Source organism: Glycine max, chromosome 19, assembly GCF_000004515.6.
Source record: "Glycine max cultivar Williams 82 chromosome 19, Glycine_max_v4.0, whole genome shotgun sequence".
NCBI lineage: Eukaryota > Viridiplantae > Streptophyta > Magnoliopsida > Fabales > Fabaceae > Glycine > Glycine max.
Genome location: NC_038255.2, coordinates 3,957,197 through 3,977,479, shown reverse-complemented (window position 1 = coordinate 3,977,479; position 20,283 = coordinate 3,957,197). Strand labels below are relative to the sequence as shown.

Below are 20,283 nucleotides of genomic sequence, written 5' to 3'. Positions count from 1 at the left end.
ATTTCACATTATGTTTTAAAACTTTATAATCAATATTTATTGTTATTTATATCCTATTGTAAAAAGTCAAGGTATACATTTATTTAATTACTAATTTTTTATGATAAATTATTTAATAAACTATTAATTTCTATTGCCACTAATTTTTTTATTCATAAATGTCACGCGTTTATAATCTCTTTTATATAAAATTCAATATCAATTTTATTTATTCTTTAATTTAGAGGAGATTTATTGCTTCGAATATAAAAAGACGAATACAAAATAGATGGGATTTACTGTTCTAAAGGTATGCATTATATTTTTATTTTATTTTTAGCTAGGATTAAAAATATTATATTCTTAAGAAAAATATTAATTTATTAAACTATTTCAGATTATATTTTAAAAACATTAATCAATATTCAATGTTAATTATATTCTATTCTAAAAAGTCAATGTATACATTTAATTAATTTATTTTTTTCTGACAAGTAATTTAATATGTTATTAATTGCTATTGCCATCAGTTTATCATCACTTTTATATAAAAAGCATATGCTTCTATTTGTATACCTTTACCCCCTCTCATAAATCAATTTTTATTTTGATTATCATCTCAAATCTAAGAGAATAGTGAGAAACCTACGACCCACGGTAAGTTCTTTCTTTTTTATTGGATTTTTTTTCCTACTGCATCCTATGCCTGTAAACCATTTAACCTCTTGTGTTTCCATTACCAACTACTTTTGTTTGGGCAAAAGAATAAAAAAAATAGTTAGCACGGTGTGTTTTAAAGCTGCAAATGAAACATTGTTGTATTACAAATTAGCATACATCAAATTCATTTTTTTCATGGTTATCACAATTTTTTATTTTGTTTGTGTTGCATATGTTGTTTTTTTTTTTTGTATGATTTGTGTTAATAAGAATTTTCATTCACACAAATAAAAAAATATTAAAAATTATATTTTTCTATTTTTATTTGATTTTAAATTTATTTGTTGATTTGATATTTTGATGTTCATTCTATTATGTCATTTATTGAAATTTTCTTACAATTTTTTTTATTTCTTGAATTGTATGTTTTGTCATGCTCTTAATATTCAATTTATTTTACATTTATATATTTTTAAGACCATTTAATGTTTATATATGTATGTATGCATGTATGAAGAGGGAATTATTTATTTTACGAGTAAGCATGAGGTGTTACTCCTCATCTTAAACATTCATTTTGCTTTACTCTAATATGAATTTGGTGACCATTCATTTTTTTTTAATCTTATTTATGTTGCATATTAGTTTTTTGTATGATTTGTGTTAATAAGCATTTGCATTCACGCAAATAAAAGAGATTAAAATTTGATTTTAATTCTATTTGTTGATATGATATTTTGATGTTCATTCTATTATGTCATTTATTCAAATTTTCTTACAATTTTTTATTTTTTATTTTCTGGATTGGTTGAAACTCTTTTTTTACTATATCTTTTAGTTTAATTATATTTGAATAATTTATGCAGGTATTTTTATTTCTATTACACATATTATTAAATTTTAAAATACATTATATAAATTGTTAATTATAATATTGTCCAACCATTTTCACAAAAAATATATAAAATATGATAATATTATATTTTCAAATTTATTATATTCTTTTATAGTAATAGAAATTATTATTCTTTATTCCTTTTCTAAATTTACCTAAAAAAACTGGCTTTGTAAGAAAATATGACTATTAGTAAATATAAGAAAAAGAAAACTAATAGGTTCAAACTTTATTACTAATTTACTATGGGCATTACGTCGGTGTATGTTGTTAATAACCTGCAGTGATGCCCCTGATAACTCATTTATCCATTTATTGACATGTGACTGCCTTTGTCATATCATAAATGAAAATTATTTTTTATTTTAGCAATTAAAGTTCAAGGTCTATTTTAAAATTTGATATTTTTGTTTTTGCTTTTTAATATTTTAGCAAAAACATCCTAATTCCTAATCTTTCCAATCCCTAAGTGTATATTTGGTTTACATTTTTATTTTTTTATTTTCATTTTTTAAAATTGTTTTTATTTTCAAAAGATGAGAATTTTGAAAACAGGCATAGGCAGGTGATGATTTCAAGAGACAAATGTTGTAAGAGAAGAAGGTAGGAGAATGGTGGGTGCAGACTCATGCCATCATGTTTTTCTTTTAGAAAAAACATTGAAAACGACACATTCTTATTTTCAGTTTTCAACCTTTTTTTGAGAATGTTTTTATCGAAAATATTTTCAAAATTTAAAACAACACATTTTCAAATGTATTTTGTGTTTTTATTAAAAATGAAACCAAAAAAATGGAGAAATCATACACCCCCTTTTTAATTTCGATCCTATATTTCCCATCCATTTTGTCATTGTAGCGCTAACAACCGACTGCGACACTCCCTATTACTAGGTTGGATTATAGAATGTTGTGAATTTTTCCAAGTGGTGGTAGGATAGGCAAAGTATTGATGATTAATGGAGGTTTTTAGAGTGCATTTTTAATATTTTGAGTTTGTATTCAAGACTCGGGAAATCATAGCTAGAGCCTCAATTTCTTGACCAATTATGCATTTACATGACAATTATTTTTATAGATGGGTAGCTTTAGTGTATGACCCAACTATGCTTCTTGAAATATGTACAGGGGTTGTTTTTCTACTAGCTTTATTGAGGGGGATTTATCATACTTAGCTTATGCATCGATTGAGTGTCGCATATGGTGGTGAGTGTCGTAGTCAGTGACACAACACAATGGGTTGGAAAAACAAAGTTGAAGATTAAGATTAGGGATTAATGTGTCTTTGCTAAATAAAATTAAATGAAACAAATATCAAATTTGCAAATCAAACCTCGAACATTAATTGTTACAATACAAATAAATAAATTTCGCTATTTGACATGGCAAAGGAAGGTACACGTCAATAAATGAATGATTGAGGTACCAAGGAACACTGCTGCGAATTATTTACAACCTACACCAAAGTAATGCCATATTACCAAGTAAAAAAAAGTTACACTTTATTTTTAGGTGACTGTTACATTTCTAAAACAAACAAACAAAATTGAAATGAACTTTAGCAATGATATGTCTGTCTTTCTCTCTTCTCTCAACTTAGTGTGCATGCTATGATTCCAGTGAAAAGGTTCAAGAGTGAAACATGGCATCCATTCCACCTTGTATTCTTCAAAATATCATATCTTTATTGTTCGCTTTGTTTTGTTCGTGGCTCAGTACTATGATCATACTTCATTGCTTTCTTTTGTTTCAACCATCCTTGAAATTTTGTGTGTATATCTCCCATTTTAAATTTTCCGTTTTTTGTTGTTTATATGGCATTGAATCTTAATATGTCTCGTCAATCCTATCTAAAGGATTTGTTTCCGTGTTTGAAACAGTGACAACTGATTTATTGTTGTTCAAATCCCAATTCAACAACTGGTGAGGGTTTGATTTTGCACTTGTAGGAATTATATTAATTATTTTGATGTTTATTGTTTCCTACTAGTTTCATTAATTTGAAGTTGATATCTTTGGAATCAACCCTCATTTTTTTTTAAAATTTTAATTGTTGTATTTGTTGTTTGTACTAATTTATTATTATTTTATCTTTCATTGATGAATAGTTGTGCTTGAATAATCTTCTCTGTTTTTTTTTTTTAACTATGAAAAAATGGATTAGTACATAGCTTGAATAGAGCTTGAACTTTTAAGAATGCTTTTGATGTTTTTACACTTCTTAGTGGATGCTAGATGTGATGTGATCTCATGCACCTTAGTGGTTCAAGGTTACATAGACTCTGCTTTTATTTCTTGTGGAACAGATGACCAAGGGAGGTTACTTAACTCTACGATTGAAATAATTATATATGTGCATTTGATATATCTTTTAAAAAATAATTCATGGTGTAGTTTAGAAAATCCACCATTTTGCTAATCACCGTGGTGGTTTGCTGTTTTAGAATGTCCTTTTCAACTACAAGTGCATGGGTTTGAAATGACTTAGGCTAAGAGAAAGGAGAACATCACCATTTTTTAATCGATTTGTCTACAAAAATACACATAAGAGCACACGTACACATGGATAGATACAACCACATTAAGTGAGAACTCTTATTAGGATGAATGAGAACTATAAATACTGGTCACATAAACTACGCATGGATAGTCAAAATTAAATTTAGTTGGTATTCATGTAACTACTTAAAACATTCATGAGAATTTATATATTAATCTTATCATTCAAATGTATTTTAATGATTTATGATTTATATTTATCATTTTTATAATAAGAAATGTAACTTGATATGTTGTCTTTAAATTTGAAGGCAATTCGAGTAGTTTTATTCCCAACATTATGGGTGTATATAAATATGTATTATATTTTGAAATTTTAAATACCAGTAAATTGAATTACAGATGTACTAGCTAGATTTTTTTTTCTCGTATTGTTTAAATAGAGACAATACATGCTTCTGTCACAAATGAAGTTTAGAAATTTAAAAAATATCTTTGGCTGGAACATCAATTGGAGGCTTAATGAAAAACTTTTTGTTCTTGACATGAATTGATTGCTAGCATCCATAGTTTCTTCCCCTACAAAGGAACATAAAGAAGATAAAATCACTAAACGGGAAGCAAGTAATTAAGGATTGTTTTGTTCTCTGCTTTCTTTTTTGAATCATCAATATTTTGCTAATTAGGTTGTATTTGACTTCATATTTCGGTATTTAAGAGGCCCTTTTTACATGACTTTCTGAAGTTGTGGTTTTATAGTTTTAAAGTAGGCATATGGTCTTTTAGAAAGAGGTACTATTCAACTATAAGTATGCCTTGATTAACTTTCTTATGTACAATTTGTCTTCATTTCTGTTTTAGAAAGATTACAATCGTCCTATTTCCTTTTTGGCGAAAATGTAAATTTTTAACAATCAACTATAGTATAAACTTGTGAGCCCTTTGTTGTCATAGGAAAAATGTTGATCTAATTGCTGATTATTTGCTGGGGAGACATGGAAAACAAGTTGCTTTTCTTCTAGATAAGAGGTATTTGTTGAACTATTTTCTAACTCCCAAATGCTTTCTCTTTCTTTCTCTCTACTTCCTCATTGATATCCACATCTCTTTGTTTAGTATTTATTAAAATAATTAATGCATATTTAGATATGTGAGATTTTGGAAAACTATTTATGCTAGTATTTGGAGGCATTTTCATGATAACCTAGGCATTTCGTAGGGATTTAATTTAAATATTAGTTATATCTTTAGATATGTGAGATTTTGGAAAGCCGTGCATGTTAGTATTTGGTGGCCTTTTCATGATGATCTAGCCATTTTTCATAGAATTTAATTTAAACATTAATTATATCTTTACTTCTGTTTTTTATCCTCATTTAATACAAACACTTATTGCATCAGTCCACAACTTTGCTCCCCTACTATAACTAAAGTACAAAGATACTTTCTTGGTGTAACTTTCTTTCTGTTTTAATCCATTTGACTTTATTCATTTCCTTTTTTCCGCTGTATTGAATGCTGAATGTTGATGTATGTCTACTCAATCTCCTCTTTCAGAATTGTGTTCTTGGGTAAGAAACAGTGACCATCCCTCCTTTGTTGTTGTTTACATTATAAAATGAGTAATTCTTTTATTTATTGATTTGTTATCTTTCAACAACTAACCAGAAAGTGGTTGAAATTCTTGAAATCCTGCTGATTTTTTTCTTGCTTATCTGTTTCATGTTTTGCTAGCTTCTTGAAATGCAAGTTGATGTCAGTATGTCACCTTCTTTTAGTCAATCATGAGCAGTGTTTCGCTTCTTAATTTTTTGTTGCTAAATTTGTTGATTTTATATTTTATCTTCTGTGGAGGGTTGTTCCTAGAAATTTCTCATTTCTTTTTAGAATGTGTATTTTAAAAGGGATAATAAGAAATATGATCTAATCAAAAGAAAGACAAAGAGAAATGATGAGTGATATTTAAGTGTTTAGACCAGTAGGATGTGTCCAAATTAAAATCACTAATCTTTTGGAAATATTGAATTGCATAACCCGAAGTAGAGCTTGAACTTTTAAGTAACCTTTTGGTGTCATTAGCGGATAACCGCACATGTGATCCATCATATTCTGGTTTTCTTTCGACACTTTGAATCTAAATCTCTAAAATCAATATTTCTTCCTAGTAATTTTTGTTTTCTTTTGTTTGTTTGTGAATTCTTTCAACACAATTGGCCATATGCCTTATGCTATAAATGTGGACCTTCGATCTCCCTATTTTAATGGAAACATAAAACAAGAAGGCATTAGCAGCAAAATGGCTGGCAAGCCCTGTTAAAAAAACAACATATAGTTCATGCGGGTGAAACTTGCTATATCCTTGCTAAGATTTATATCATCATTCATTAAATTTACTTTCTATACCAAACATGCTACACATCATTTTAGGTGTGATGCAAACGGAAACAAACAATTATATTTTAACTTGGCAAGTTGCAGTAACATCCTAAATGACCAGGCTAATGAAGTTAAAACTTAAAAAGAACAAAAATTTAAAATTGTTTTAAGATGGTTATCTCATGTATCGTTAGGACTTGGTATTTTAAATTTCCCAATTAGTTCAACCTAATAAATAGTACACAGGCAGAAGCTTGAGGATGTAGAATGCAGAATATATAATTGGTTGTTTTTAACTTTCTGTAGAAAATGAGTACAAATGTACTAGTACTACTGAAGCCTGCTTCAAAACATTGAGTTATGCATGTGCTTGCTAGATTGTTTCTCTGTAAATAATATTCTATTGACTTATTTGAATCTTATGGTTGTTGTCCATATTTGCTGAGATAAAAATAGGGTGGATCCCGAAGGAAATACAATGAATACTGAATCAACTACAACAGACAAAAGGAAAAATGATAAAGAGTTGTCTTCCTTTACAGACGAAATGAAGATGACATTAGCTGCTTCTGTCATAAAAGAAGATCTTAGTTCAGAAATTTCTAAATTTTCTTTGGATGGAACTCAAGTTCGTAGTTTGAAGAAAAGACTAATTGTTCTTGATATAAATGGGTTGTTAGCGGATGTAGTTTCTCCTCCTCCAAAGGGTCACAAAGCAGATGCAACCATTGCGAGGAGAGCCAGTAAGGATTGTGTTGTGCTTTGTGTTTACTGAATCGTATCCATTCTTTTACTAATTAGTTTGTATTTGAATTTGATTTCAGTATTCAAGAGGCCCTCCTATCTTGAGTTTCTAGAGTTTTGCTTCGATAAATTTGAAGTTGGCATATGGTCTTCAAGAATGAAGTACCCTTCAACTATTTTCAATAGATATGCCTTAATTAATTGTGTCTATTATTCAATTTGTTTGTCTTCATTTTTCTTTCAAAGATTTCAACTGCCCTCTTTTCCTTTTGGGATATTGTATTGTCAACAAATTAGCTGTAGTACAAACTTATGTATTTTTTTTTTGTTATCATAGGAAAAATGTTGATCGAGTCATTGATTATTTGATGGGAGACATGAAAAAAAGGTTGCTTTTCTGTTGGGTAAGCCGTATGCATTTGTTGAATTGTTATCATTGGTTTAGTAATTTATAGATAATACATGTTTACTTATTTAGAGATGTAAGGTTTGGAGAAACCATGTTAGTTATTAGTTGCATTGAATTTTTCAGTCATGTTTATTTTGCCGGGTGATCTTGTCTTTTTGCGAGAGAATTTAATTTAGATATGAACTTTATTCTTCTTTTGTCTTCATTTTATTAAAAAAAAATAATGAATTGCATTAATTCATAACTCTGCTCCCCTATAATAAGTACATTGTTATTATCCTTTCATGAGATTGGTGACATTTACCATATTTTACTTAATGCTCACCTTCTCACTTTTGTTAGAGGTAAATATTTTTCTACATCTGATTATGCGTTTTCATGGCTTTGGATTTGCAGGACCTTTCTCACTGCATTGAAACAACCTTCAAAACTCTTGAAAATAAGCATAAGAGTGTGGTTTTTAAGGATTTGAGGAAACTTTGGGATAAACATGATCTTGATCTTCCATGGGAGAAAGGATATTTCAATGAATCAAATACATTGTTGTTAGATGATTCTCCTTATAAAGCATTGTTTAATCCTGTAAATAATTTGACTCCCTTTTCTTTCCTTCTTAACTTTCTTAAAACAAGTCCTTTAGCACCAGCACATTGCTACATCATTTTCTAACATTTTCTTAAAATGTTTTGATCTATTATTTTAGCCAAACACCTCAGTCTTCCCTCATACGTTCACTTATCAGAATGAAAGTGACAACTCCTTAGGTAAAATCCTTTGCTGAGATCTACTAGTATATATCTTGCTAGAGGATTATGGAAAGCTTGACTGATTAATTTTCTTTGGGTTTTTTGTTTATTTACATACTTGACATTTATTTCCTTTAGTTTTCTTTTAACTTCTGGATTGAATCTTACGGTGGTCTAAGAATAGGAAGGCAAACCAATATTTATTTGTTAATCTATATATAGTATATAATTTAAAACATAACAAATCATTTCTAAATTTTGATTAAACTAGACATTTAATGTATGACAAACTATGTTGCACACTTTATAATTTTGTAACATAAGATGCATAAAATGAACCTGTCATTAATTTCTAAAGCTTATATTTTGGTCAATTTTGATTTTGATCAATAACAACTTTAATCCATGGCAGCTGAAGGAGGGGAGTTGAGAATATATTTGGATGGTTTGGCAAATGCTGAAGATATGCATAAGTACATTGAGGAACACCCATTTGGCCAAGAAGGAATTAATGAAACAAGTGAATCTTGGGACTTCTATCGCCAAGTTATTGATAGCCTTTCTGCAGGTCAAAGCAATTCTTAATTTGATGAGAAAATGAAATATAGAAGGGTTTTCATTTTTTTCTCATCTGCAATAAAGCAGTTTGTTTTGATCGTTAAACTTTATATCATCAAATTTCAAAGGTTTTTTTCTTCTTCCTATAATCTTCATCTATCGTGATATACTCTAGTAGTCTTGGAAAGTATTATTGGTTGTTGAAAATTTCTTTGGAAAATATTATTGGAATTTATGAACTGTTTATTGTTAAGGATTGTTCAGTTTTTTTATGGGACTATTAACTTAATTTTTTTATGTTCTTTTGCCCAAAATCATTGGGCTTTTCTTTCTTTATTAATAACAAGAAAAATAATACTTGAATACCCAACATGCTATTAGTCACCTAATGAGAAAGAGAGAAAATAATATTAAATATTATAGGTGATATGATGCATAGAAAGACATAGATGTGTAAAAATGATGGATGTTGAATAGACATTTTAAAAGTGAGTGCCTAAATACCATTGCTGTTTACATAATAAGTTGGTTTGGATTGTTTTTCAAAATTTGTTATTATTTCTTGAGTAGTGTACACGAATTGTTCATAATTTTATACACCCCACCAATAATCCAACATCTCTTATTTGTTTTTATTTCTCTTTTCCTATCACATCATAAAATATCACATCTATATTTTTTTTTTCTTTTTTTACTTTTTCTCTAAGTGTTGAATAACATATTTGGTATCTATCAAACCTCTTTCTCTTTTCTTCTTAAAAGTAAACCTTTTTAGTTTGTGAGGTCTTGATGCAATCTTGTCGACTGGCTGTGTAGTAACATTGCCTTACGACTATTTATCATATGATTGATGGGAGACATTATGGTCCCTATAAATTTTTAAAATCCATGAAAAAGACTTTTTATCCCTAAGTTCAAATCCACCACCCATCACTTTTACCCGCTTCCCCTCATTTGTTTTTTAGATGCAATGAAATCATGATTCAAATATGTTGGGAACACATGAAATCATAATTTTATTGTAGCACAAGGGGTGTGTACAAAATCTACAACCTAAACATGTTTTTATTGTAGATTTTGTAAATATGTTTCTGTTATAGATTTTGTTTGCACCCCATATACTACAATGGAAACAAGTTTTCATTATGAATTTTGTATGCGATTATACACAAGAAACCTATTTCTATGCCAAGGCCATTTCCAAAAAAAAAAAGTTTCACCCCTTGTTAGGGACCATTAACAATTGTATTGGGTCCAATAGCAATTTCCATGATTGGTTGATAGAATGGGTTCAATCCATACAAAAAATATTACGCTAGAGGGGGCTTTTCTTCCTGCACCGTGGCTTTTTCTTCTATACCTAATACTTTTTTTAATTTTCTAAAATTATCTCTGCTAATAAACATAAAGATTCACAATCCATATGATTTATACGGATTGCAAATTCATATTCCCTATTTTTTTTAAAATTTTTAAAAATATTTTTTTTTTTTATTTTTTTAATAAATTTATTTAGTTTTTTTATAATTATTAAATTATGTAGTTTTTTTATTTTTGTCTTATTACAATTAATTTTGATCTAATAATGCATTTTTTACATATATAAAATTTCAATAAAAATTTATATATGTCAAAAAAATTAATTATTAGATCAAAATTAATTATGACAAAATTTATTATGTAAAATTATATGTGTATTAAATATATATTAAAATTTTTAGTGTTATATATAACAATATTAATTATTTTATAACATAATTAACCTATTAATTCAGTTCATTAGACCGTCATCCTAATAACATAAAAGCCACAGGTTCGAGTCTTGTGCCAATTTGTATGAGCCTTATGGAAGGGTGTTTTCAGAATTTCACTCTAACTGCTAGGTGTAGAAGAAAAAGTCACGCTGCAGAAAGAAAAGCCCGGCTGGAGTGATGAGGAATGAACCCAAAAATTAGGAGGGAACCGTAGCCCATTTAGTTATTAGGCTGGAGCAACTCAATTTTGATATTCATGGCATGACGCTGGTCGATTTGAGCCTAATGATAAAAAAAAAAGGATATTTAAACTAGAATTGTTTTCTCATAGTAAACTAATGTTTTGTTCAAATATCTATATGGAATATACTTTGGACTAATATCTTGCTGTTTCACATATTTAATGCAATACAGACAGTTCTTGTCATGTGCATAAATGGTTTAAGTTCACCTTGTGAATGTGTGGGTGGCATGTAGGTAGCTGTCATAACCAGTTTGCATGTTTTCAGGAGAACCCACCCTGCTTTCAACCTTTAGGCATCAGGCATATCTTTAAGAGAACTTCAATGTTCAGAGACATTTCATTGGTGACTCCACTAATTTGAGAGATATACCAAGCGAATAAGATTCAGAAATTTCTGTCCTAATTTAAACAATACAAGAAATCAGGTGCCTTATATTGCACACTTAAAGGCCAAGTTTTAGGCTCTTGAATAATTCTTGTCACTTATTGTAAATTTGTTGTAACAACCTATATTGAAGATATCAATGAGACACCTTTATTAAATTGATCAATATGCTGTTGAAAAAGATTTTACTGATTCACAGTAAAATTGTCTGCAACTTCATAGCAAGGAAGGATTTGTTTTTCTTAATTAATGTCATTGACATCAGCTGTAAATTCTTTTTTGAGTGGCTTCTGATTTGAGATCTCATTTTCTGATTTAATTGATTTTGCTTTGCTATTAAAGGGAGGTTGGGAGAATGATGAAACTGTTGAGGAGGCTGCAGTTAGAGAAGCTATTGAAGAAGCAGGAGTTCGAGGAGACCTAATGGTAAAAAGCTTCTCCACTTAATTGAATTAATTTAACATTTTCTTCTGTAACATTGTCATGTGTTACATGTGAACTTCTTGGAGGAGTCTAGGAAGCTTATGTGAAAACCAAATCATGTTCTCACATCGTCATATATGAAAACCAGAAGATGACTACAAAATTTTCCTAAAAGATAAATAATTTGAGTTAACTTTGCATCTATTTGCAACCAGTTGAGGCCACATTAACATGTAAGAAACAAGAATTAGGGAAAAAGTTAGCAAAATTTGTACCTAAAATAATATAGAACATTAGCACATAATTGACTCATTTGCTGCTTCATTTTGAGCAAAAGTCAGTGGTATTGCATTGGTTTTGAAGTCATCTATGATGAGTTTGGTGGGTTCTTGAAAAATTGCTGTCCTTCAAATACCCTTGTCTCTTGATTTTTTTCAATTTAACTGAATCCGAGGCTGCTGGATGTTTTTATGTTGCATTTTTGTGTTTTCATTTGGATGGATGAATGCAAACTGATGATTAATATTTAGGTTACTTGGTTTCAAGATTTTCTTGGGAACTATGAATTTAGGAGTAAGACCCTCCAAGATGAGTGTAGTCCAGAAGGTTTATGCAAAGCAGCAATGTTTGCATTGTTTGTGAAAGAGGAACTTGAGTCATGGCCTGAGCAAAGCACCAGAAAAAGGAGTTGGCTGGCTGTATCAGAGGCACTAGCAAACTGTTGACATGCATGGATGAGGGATGCCCTCCATTGTTTCTGTAAATGGCTCGAGGAGTGCAAGGGAGGATCAAGCCTGAACTGACTACATATTTGTAGGGGGCAATGATAAAAAAGATTAGTGACATTTATTTTAGGAAAGATATTTCTGATCAGGATTACATAGTGTGTGGTTGAGTGTCTTTTTTTTTTTTTTGTGTTCAAAGCTATTTTAGAAAGTATATTTGAAAACCTTTTTTCAGAAATAAAAGTTATTTGATGAAATTTTGAGAGCAGTTTTAAAAGAATGGATTGGGCTTCACTGTGGTCAGGAATTCACTTTAGATAATAGAGTAAATAATTCAAGTCGCTGATGAAGGGTAGGGTTGAAGAAGAAAAAGGAGGATGATGCTGGACCAAATCACCTTTCATGCAAGAATCCTTGGCATTTGTATATTGCACCTCCTAATATGAATCCTACACCTTTCAAAAAGCTTCAATGGCCAAAAATACCCTCAGCCCTAACACCTCTCCCTCTTTCCTATGCTACCCAAGCATTCTCTCTTTTGGAATATGAATGCGGCATCGCCCAAGGTTCAGGCATCCAAATCTTGTGTTGTTGTCCTCTTTTACCATCCAATACAAACGTGGTGTCATTGTCCTCTTGGCGGTGATGTTGCGGTCGTTGATGGTGGTGGCTGGGCTTGTTGAGAAGAGTTAGGAGATGGACAATAGTGAAGGAGGGGGGGCGGGTCCTGGAAACTATGTTAGAATGACAATGGTGGTGGTTGGGCTTGGTGAGAAGGTGGTGCACGATGGTGCAGAGGTGTAGACAAGGCACACATCGGTATGACGGCTCGGGTTCAAGTTTAAAGAAGGAAGGGAGGTCCTATCGCCTATTTTGGAATAGGATATGTTTCTAGAATAACCATTATGGAGTACGAAAACCTACATTTCGAAATATTAAATAAACGTGTCTTCATTTAACTGAACCAGATTGGACAATTAAAGCTCTAGAGTTTCACTCTTCTTTGTTATGCATATGTTCTATGAACTTTAAGATGCATCAATCACATTTGATCCCATGCCAAGCATAAAAGAGTCAGACAACAGGGAAAAGACATTCCAAATTCAAGCCAATGCAAGTAGGTAGGATTAAACCACGATCAAAACCTAAGCAACAAAAGCTCATCACTGTTGCTGATGATTTGCCAATTATGAATGACATTGCAAATTAAACCATCCTAGTTCTGTATAAAAGGATGAAAAGCTGTTGGGATTTTGTGACTCCAACAGCATATGGTTGAAGGAGTCAAATCAGTTAAATAAAGACATGTTCCTATGCTATATTTTAGGAGGATTTTATGCATGGTTTAGTTAATTAGCTTAGCAGATATCTCTCAAGTTTGTTTACATTTCTTTTTTTAATTTGTAGTATAAATATTTGCTGTTTATGCTCAATAAAATTATCAGTTCCCTTTCATCTTCTTGTCTCTTATACTTTAAATCCTACAAATTGGTATCTAGAGCAATAAGGTATCTTACGGGATCTGTGATATAACCCACAAACACCTACAACCACCAAATAGCCACCACACATAAGATGGAATCTGAAACCTCCTTTACTACCATTTCTGTACCCGTATTTGATGGACTAAACTATCAAATGCGGGCTGTCAAAATGGAAGCATATCTTGATGCTAACAATGTATGGGAAGCAGTAGAAGAGGAATACGAAGTTCTTCCTTTGCCAAATAATCCCACTGTTGCCCAAATGAAAAGTCACAAAGAAAGGAGGCTTCGAAAGTCCAAAGCTAAATCAATTTTGTTCACAGCTGTATCTCTAGTCATTTTCAACAGAATAATGACGATGAAAACGGCACACAAAATCTGGAATTTTTTGAAGGAAGAGTATGAAGGCAGTGAGAAAATCAAAGGAATGCAAGCTTTGAATCTGATTCGAGAACTTGAGATGCAGAGGATGAAAGATTTGGAGACAATCAAAGATTATGCGGACAAGCTCCTTGGCATTGCAAACAAAATACGTCTTCTTGGCACTGAAATTCCTGACTCTCGAATTGTTCAAAAAATACTTGTAACAATTCCAGAAAAATATGAAGCCACATTGACTTCCTTGGAGAACTCAAAAGATCTTTCTACTATCACCTTGGCAGAGCTTTTGACCGCACTTCAGGCTCCAGAACAAAGAAGACTCATGAGACAAGAAGGTACTACTGAAGGGGCTTTGGTAGCTAAATCACTGGACAAAAAAAAGAAGGGCAAGTCAGGAAGTTTCAACCACAAAAATGGTAGCAAATCCTCTCATGATTTTCCATCATGTCCTTTTTGTAAAAAAAACAATCATCCACAGACAAAGTGTTGGTGGAGGCCAGAAGTGAAATGCCATAAATGTGGACTATTAGGGCATGTGGAGAAAATCTGCAAGTCATCACAAAAACAAGAGAATGTACAAGCTGCTGTTGAAGAGGTGGATGAAGAAGAACTTTTTGTTGTTTCTTGCTTTGCTATCGCAAGATCAACAGAAAGTTGGCTAATTGACAGTGGGTGCACGAACCACATAACTTACGATCAAGAATTATTCAAAGATCTTGATGCAATCTACAACACAAATGTCAGAATTGGAAACGGAGAAAAAATAGCAGTGAAGGGAAAAGGAACCATCGTGATCGAGGGTTGCACAGGTCTGAAATTAATTCCTGATGTTCTATACGTTCCTGAAATTAACCAAAACTTGTTGAGTGTCGGCCAACTTCTAGAGAAAGGCTATAAAGTTCTATTTGAAGATAAAAGTTGCATGATTAAAGATTCAGATAATAAAGAATTATTCAGAGTTCAAATGAAAGGCAAAAGCTTTGCCTTGAATTTGATTGATGAAGAGCAGCTTGCTGTGCACAAGGTTGAAGACAACATGCTGGTTTGGCATAAAAGGATGGGTCATTTTCGTCATGGCGCTTTGCTCTATTTGAGGAAGAATGATCTTGTACAAGGGCTGCCTGAATTGGAAGACAAATCACCTGTATGTGCTGCTTGTCAATATGGAAAACAAATGAGGTTGTCTTTTCCAAAAGGCAAATCTTGGAGAGCAATAAGCAAGCTACAGTTAGTACATACGGATGTCAGAGGACCTTAGAAAACCTCATTTCTGAATGGCAGTAAGTACTATATTGCTTTTATTGATGATTTTTCAAGAATGTGTTGGATTTATTTCATGAAAAACAAAACTGAGGTTGCCATCATATTTTACAAGTTTAAAGCATGGGTTGAAAATCAAAGTGAAAGAAAAATGCAGATATTAAGATCTGATAATGGTACAGAATATACTTCTGATAAGTTCAGCAAGTTTTGTGAAGATGCAGGGATAGAACATCAATTGACAACACCGTATACCCCACAGCAAAATGGGGTTGTGGAGTGCAAAAACAGAACGATCTTGGAAATGGCAAGATGTTTACTTCATGACAAAGATCTTCCAAAAAAATTCTGGGCAGAGGCTGCAAGCACTTCTGTTTTTTTGCTGAACAGATTGCCAACAAAAGCTCTTTCAAAATCGACCCCATTTGAAGCTTGGTATGGTTTCAAACCAAATTGATGAACTTGAAAATCTTTGGCTGCTTGTGTTTCTCTTATATTCCACAGGTTAAGAGAGACAAACTTGATAAAAAGGCGGAAGCGGGAATCTTTGTAGGCTATAGCTCAACATCAAAAGCCTATAGAATATTCTTGCCACAAAGTAATAAAGTTATTGTTAGCAGAGATGTGCTATTCTTTGAAGAAGAAAAATGGAGCAAGGAAAGTGAGAAGCTTCAAGTTCAGGAGGAGAGCGAAGAAGATGTGGATGACTAGCCAGTTAGAGGAACTAGATCTCTCTCTAATATTTATCAAAGATGTAATGTTGCTGTAATGGAGCCTGTAGACTACAATGAAGCTACAACTGATTCGAAGTGGGTAAGTGCAATGAAGGAGGAGCTTGATATGATTGAAAAACATCAAACATGGGAGCTCACGGAGAAACCTAAAGATAAAAATGTCATTGGAGTGAAATGGGTTTATAGAACCAAGCTTAATGCTGATGGTTCTGTAAACAAACATAAGGCGAGGCTTGTTGTGAAGGGATATGCGCAAATGTTCGGGGTAGACTTCTCAAAAACTTTTTCTCCGGTTGCCAGGTTGGATACCATAAGGCTGTTGTTAGCTCTTGCTGCACAAAAAGGTTGGATTATACATCACATGGATGTTAAATCAGCCTTTTTGAATGGGCACTTGGAAGAAGAAATTTTTGTAGAGCAGCCTGAAGGATTTGTAGTTCATGGACAGGAGGAGAAAGTTTATCGGCTGAAAAAGGCCTTGTATGGCTTAAAGCAGGCCCCAAGGTCTTGGTATGGCAGAATTGATGCACATTTGATAAGCTTAGGCTTTGAAAAATGTCTAAGTGAGTTTACCTTGTATGTCAAGAAGACAGATGTTGGAATAGTCATTGTTTCCTTGTATGTTGATGACTTACTTATGACAGGAAGGTCAAAGGAGCTGATTGAAGAGTTTAAAGGAGGAATGAAAGAAGCCTTTGAAATGACTGATCTTGGAAAAATGTCATTTTTCCTTGGTATGCAGGTGCAACAAGATAGAGGTGAAGTCTTTGTAAGTCAAGAAAAATATGCAAAGGAAATTCTTACAAAGTTCAAGATGGAGGAATGCAAGCCAATTGCAACGCCAATGAATCAAAAGGAGAAATTCAGCAATGAAGATGGAGCTGAAAAGGTTGATGAAAAACTGTACAGAAGCTTAATAGGATGTCTGATGTATTTGACTGCAACCAGGCCAGACATTACCTATGCAGTAAGCTTGCTGTCACGATATATGCACTGTGCTAGTGAGATTCATTTTAAGGCAGCTAAAAGAATCCTGAGATATATCAACGGTACTATTGGTTATGGAGTGAAGTTTCAGCCAGTAAAAGATTTCAGTCTTTATGGATATTCAGATAGTGATTGGGCTGGGAGTAATGATGACATGAAAAGCACTTCAGGCTACTGTTTCACATTTGGTTCTTGAGTTTTTTCATGGTGTTCAAAGAAGCAAGATGTCATAGCACAATCTACCGCTGAAGCCGAATACGTAGCAGCTGTTGCAGCTGCAAATCAAGCAATTTGGCTTAGAAAACTTATGGCTGATCTACACATGGAGCAAAAGGAGAGTACACAGGTTCTTGTTGATAATCAAGCTGCAATTTCAATTTCTAAGAACCCTGTGTTTCATGGGAAAACAAAACATTTTAAGATAAAGTTGTATTTCCTAAGGGAGGTGCAAAAGCAAGGTGACGTGCAGCTGCTATATTGCAAAACTGAAAATCAACTTGCTGATTTTTTAACAAAATCACTTCCTCAAGCAAGATTTGAGTATCTTCGACAAAAACTTGGTGTATGTTGCCGTTGAGTCAAGGAGGAGATTGTTGGGATTTTGTGACTCCAACAGCATATGGTTGAAGGAGTCAAATAAGTTAAATAAAGACATGTTCCTATGCTATATTTTAGGAGGATTTTATGCATGGTTTAGTTAATTAGCTTAGCAGATATCTCTCAAGTTTGTTTACATTTTTGTTTTTAATTTGTAGTATAAATATTTGCTGTTTATGCTCAATAAAATTATCAGTTCCCTTTCATCTTCTTGTCTCTTATACTTTAAATCCTACAAAAGCTTAAGAATGTTGTTACCAAAGATTAGACTTAGAAGAAGGATAAAATCTTGAAGTGTTATCACCAAAGATCAGAGTTTGCGATGAATATAGTTGGTTTGATGTAAGATGCAACATGGGTTTAGACTAAAGCAACCATTCACAAAAAAGTGGTCCAACACATCAATTGTCAGTCAATTCATATACGTCTAAGAACAGGAAAAAGAAAAGGATGGAAGTTGATGGGCGTAAATATGGATATGGAACATGCAGTTTATATTGAACAGGCAGTTTATGTGCTAGCTTGTCATTTGTGCAATCACAAATGCACTCTTTCTAGGTCTTGCAATGAACAACTAGATAGCTTTTTTACTAGAAGCTGAGTCATTATGAGTTACATTTAGGATGTTGTATAATTAAATAATATGCATCATGTAGTGAAATTCCACTACAATTTCTTGTATATTTCTCATTGTATACTCATAAAAGAATAAATATTTAGCAAGCATGTTGAAGAAAGGATTATGTACATCAAAGAATAAATGAAAATAAAAATAGAAAACTAGTAAGCATAATATTTGAGCATGCATTGCAAAATAATTCTTGCCTAAACTAACAAATCAACTTAACCTACCTTACATTTGCATGAGAATCAACGCCCGGTATATATAATTCTTGTAGGGTGCTCTACAAACAATCTATATTTTTTGGGAAAGTAGGGGCAGTGATTGCTTAAAAGGTCCACCACTATCCTGGGGCGCACTATGACAATCAATATTTATAATTTTGAAGAGAAAAAACTCAGAAAACTTTCAAATTAAAATTGATTTTATGTGATCCCATGAAAAGAAACGAGTGAAAAATAGTGACTTATGACTTTCCTTTACAAACTTACAACATCAATAGGAATGTTCAGAGATAGGCCTTCAATAAGGACATTCACTGCTAGAAATTTCCATTGTATAAGAAAAACATATTGCCTAAAAGGTCCGCCACTATCCTGGGGCGCACTATGTTAATCAATATTTATAATTTTGAAGAGAAAAAACTCAGAAAACTTACAAATTACAATTGGTTTTTTGTGATCCCATGAAAAGAAACGAGTGAAAAATAGTGACTCATGACTTTCCTTTACAAACTTACAACATCAATAGGAATGTTCAGAGATAGGCCTTCAATAAGGACATTCACTGCCAGGAATTTCCATTGTATAAGAAAAACATATTGCGGCAAAAAGTAAGTCCATATTACATTAAATATTGGATAACTGTAAAAAAATTTAGAGGTGCTGAAGATTGAAACAGAGAGAGTGGAAATTGCTGCTATTGTTCATTTCAATGGCCCAGCAAAGTCGTGGCTTGAAATTGGTTTAGCTGAGGTTCGAAGTTTATGGACTAGATATGTAAATTTCTTTGATAAGTTTATTAGCAAATGTAGGATTATAGTATGAAGAGACAAAGTTAATTATTCCACCTCCAATATTGAGATAGAATCAATGATACCGTATGGGACAAGAGGGAAAAAGGTCTTGCCTTCAGTCTCTGACTTATGGTAATGCTTCATGCATATGTCCATATATAAATAGCAAATAGATGACTCAACTATACAATACATCGCGTACCCTATTAGAAGAAGCTAATAGTAGCTCATGCAATTTAAGAATATGAAGATACAAGCATCATAATGCATGCAATAGTCCAGTAAATTATTTTATTTTTCTTAATGTCATTGGAGATATTGTTTTACTTGAACAACATTTGTATCTTGTTAATTTTTGAGTTTAGATCCTTGCTTGAATTGAATGTTATAGTTAAATTAATGGTTATCAAATCTCCTTACATACTATATATTAACTCTCTTAGTCGGTCAAATTAGAGCAGCAACACATTGAAATTAATCCCTGGAATAAAGACAAGATAGAATATTTATCGAGAGTATTGGGTTTCAAAGTTGACAAAAACAAGGCCCATTCAAAACTAATCCATGAAACAGAGACAAGATAGAAATTAATGTTCCATATTATTCTAATTTGGAATGGAAATTCAGTATTGAGTTACTCTTCAATGAGGCTCTTCATTGGTTGGTTTTCTCTATGTATAAAAGGGTTTTTGTGATTATTTCCTTTGATTTGGTAAAAATGAGTTTATTAGAGATTCCTCTATTTGATAATTTAACTATGAAAAACCATAAAGTGTTAGTTTAAGAGTAATAGGAGGATGTCTAAGT

At 31.9% G+C, this 20,283-nt stretch overlaps 2 protein-coding genes across 2 annotated transcripts; both read left to right on the top strand.

Moving 5' to 3' along the window:
- The first annotated feature begins 5,540 nt into the window (after positions 1 to 5,540).
- On the top strand, positions 5,541 to 9,203 carry LOC100806822 (uncharacterized FCP1 homology domain-containing protein C1271.03c). The gene is made up of 7 exons (XM_014771721.3): positions 5,541 to 5,603; positions 6,865 to 7,151; positions 7,233 to 7,314; positions 7,490 to 7,556; positions 7,958 to 8,143; positions 8,265 to 8,325; positions 8,720 to 9,203. The coding sequence occupies exons 1-7, from the start codon at positions 5,548 to 5,550 to the stop codon at positions 8,890 to 8,892; spliced, it is 912 nt and encodes a 303-aa protein (XP_014627207.2). The 5' UTR covers positions 5,541 to 5,547; the 3' UTR covers positions 8,893 to 9,203.
- A 2,294-nt stretch (positions 9,204 to 11,497) lies between these two features.
- LOC121174220 (nudix hydrolase 16, mitochondrial) lies at positions 11,498 to 12,705 on the top strand. The gene is made up of 3 exons (XM_041012993.1): positions 11,498 to 11,515; positions 11,591 to 11,674; positions 12,202 to 12,705. Exons 1-3 carry the CDS (start codon positions 11,498 to 11,500, stop codon positions 12,394 to 12,396), a joined length of 297 nt encoding a protein of 98 aa, XP_040868927.1. The 3' UTR covers positions 12,397 to 12,705.
- The last annotated feature ends 7,578 nt before the right edge of the window (positions 12,706 to 20,283 follow it).

Bases quoted from the DNA above. Each gene is read 5' to 3' on its own strand.
- LOC121174220 (XM_041012993.1), top strand. The intron at 11,675-12,201 runs GTAAAAAGCTTC...ATTAATATTTAG, and splicing joins GAGTTCGAGGAGACCTAATG to GTTACTTGGTTTCAAGATTT.
- LOC100806822 (XM_014771721.3), top strand. From the start codon at position 5,548: ATGCTGAATGTTGATGTATGTCTACTCAATCTCCTCTTTCAGAATTGT. The intron at 7,315-7,489 runs GTACCCTTCAAC...TTGTTATCATAG, and splicing joins ATATGGTCTTCAAGAATGAA to GAAAAATGTTGATCGAGTCA. The intron at 8,144-8,264 runs GTAAATAATTTG...CTATTATTTTAG, and splicing joins ATAAAGCATTGTTTAATCCT to CCAAACACCTCAGTCTTCCC.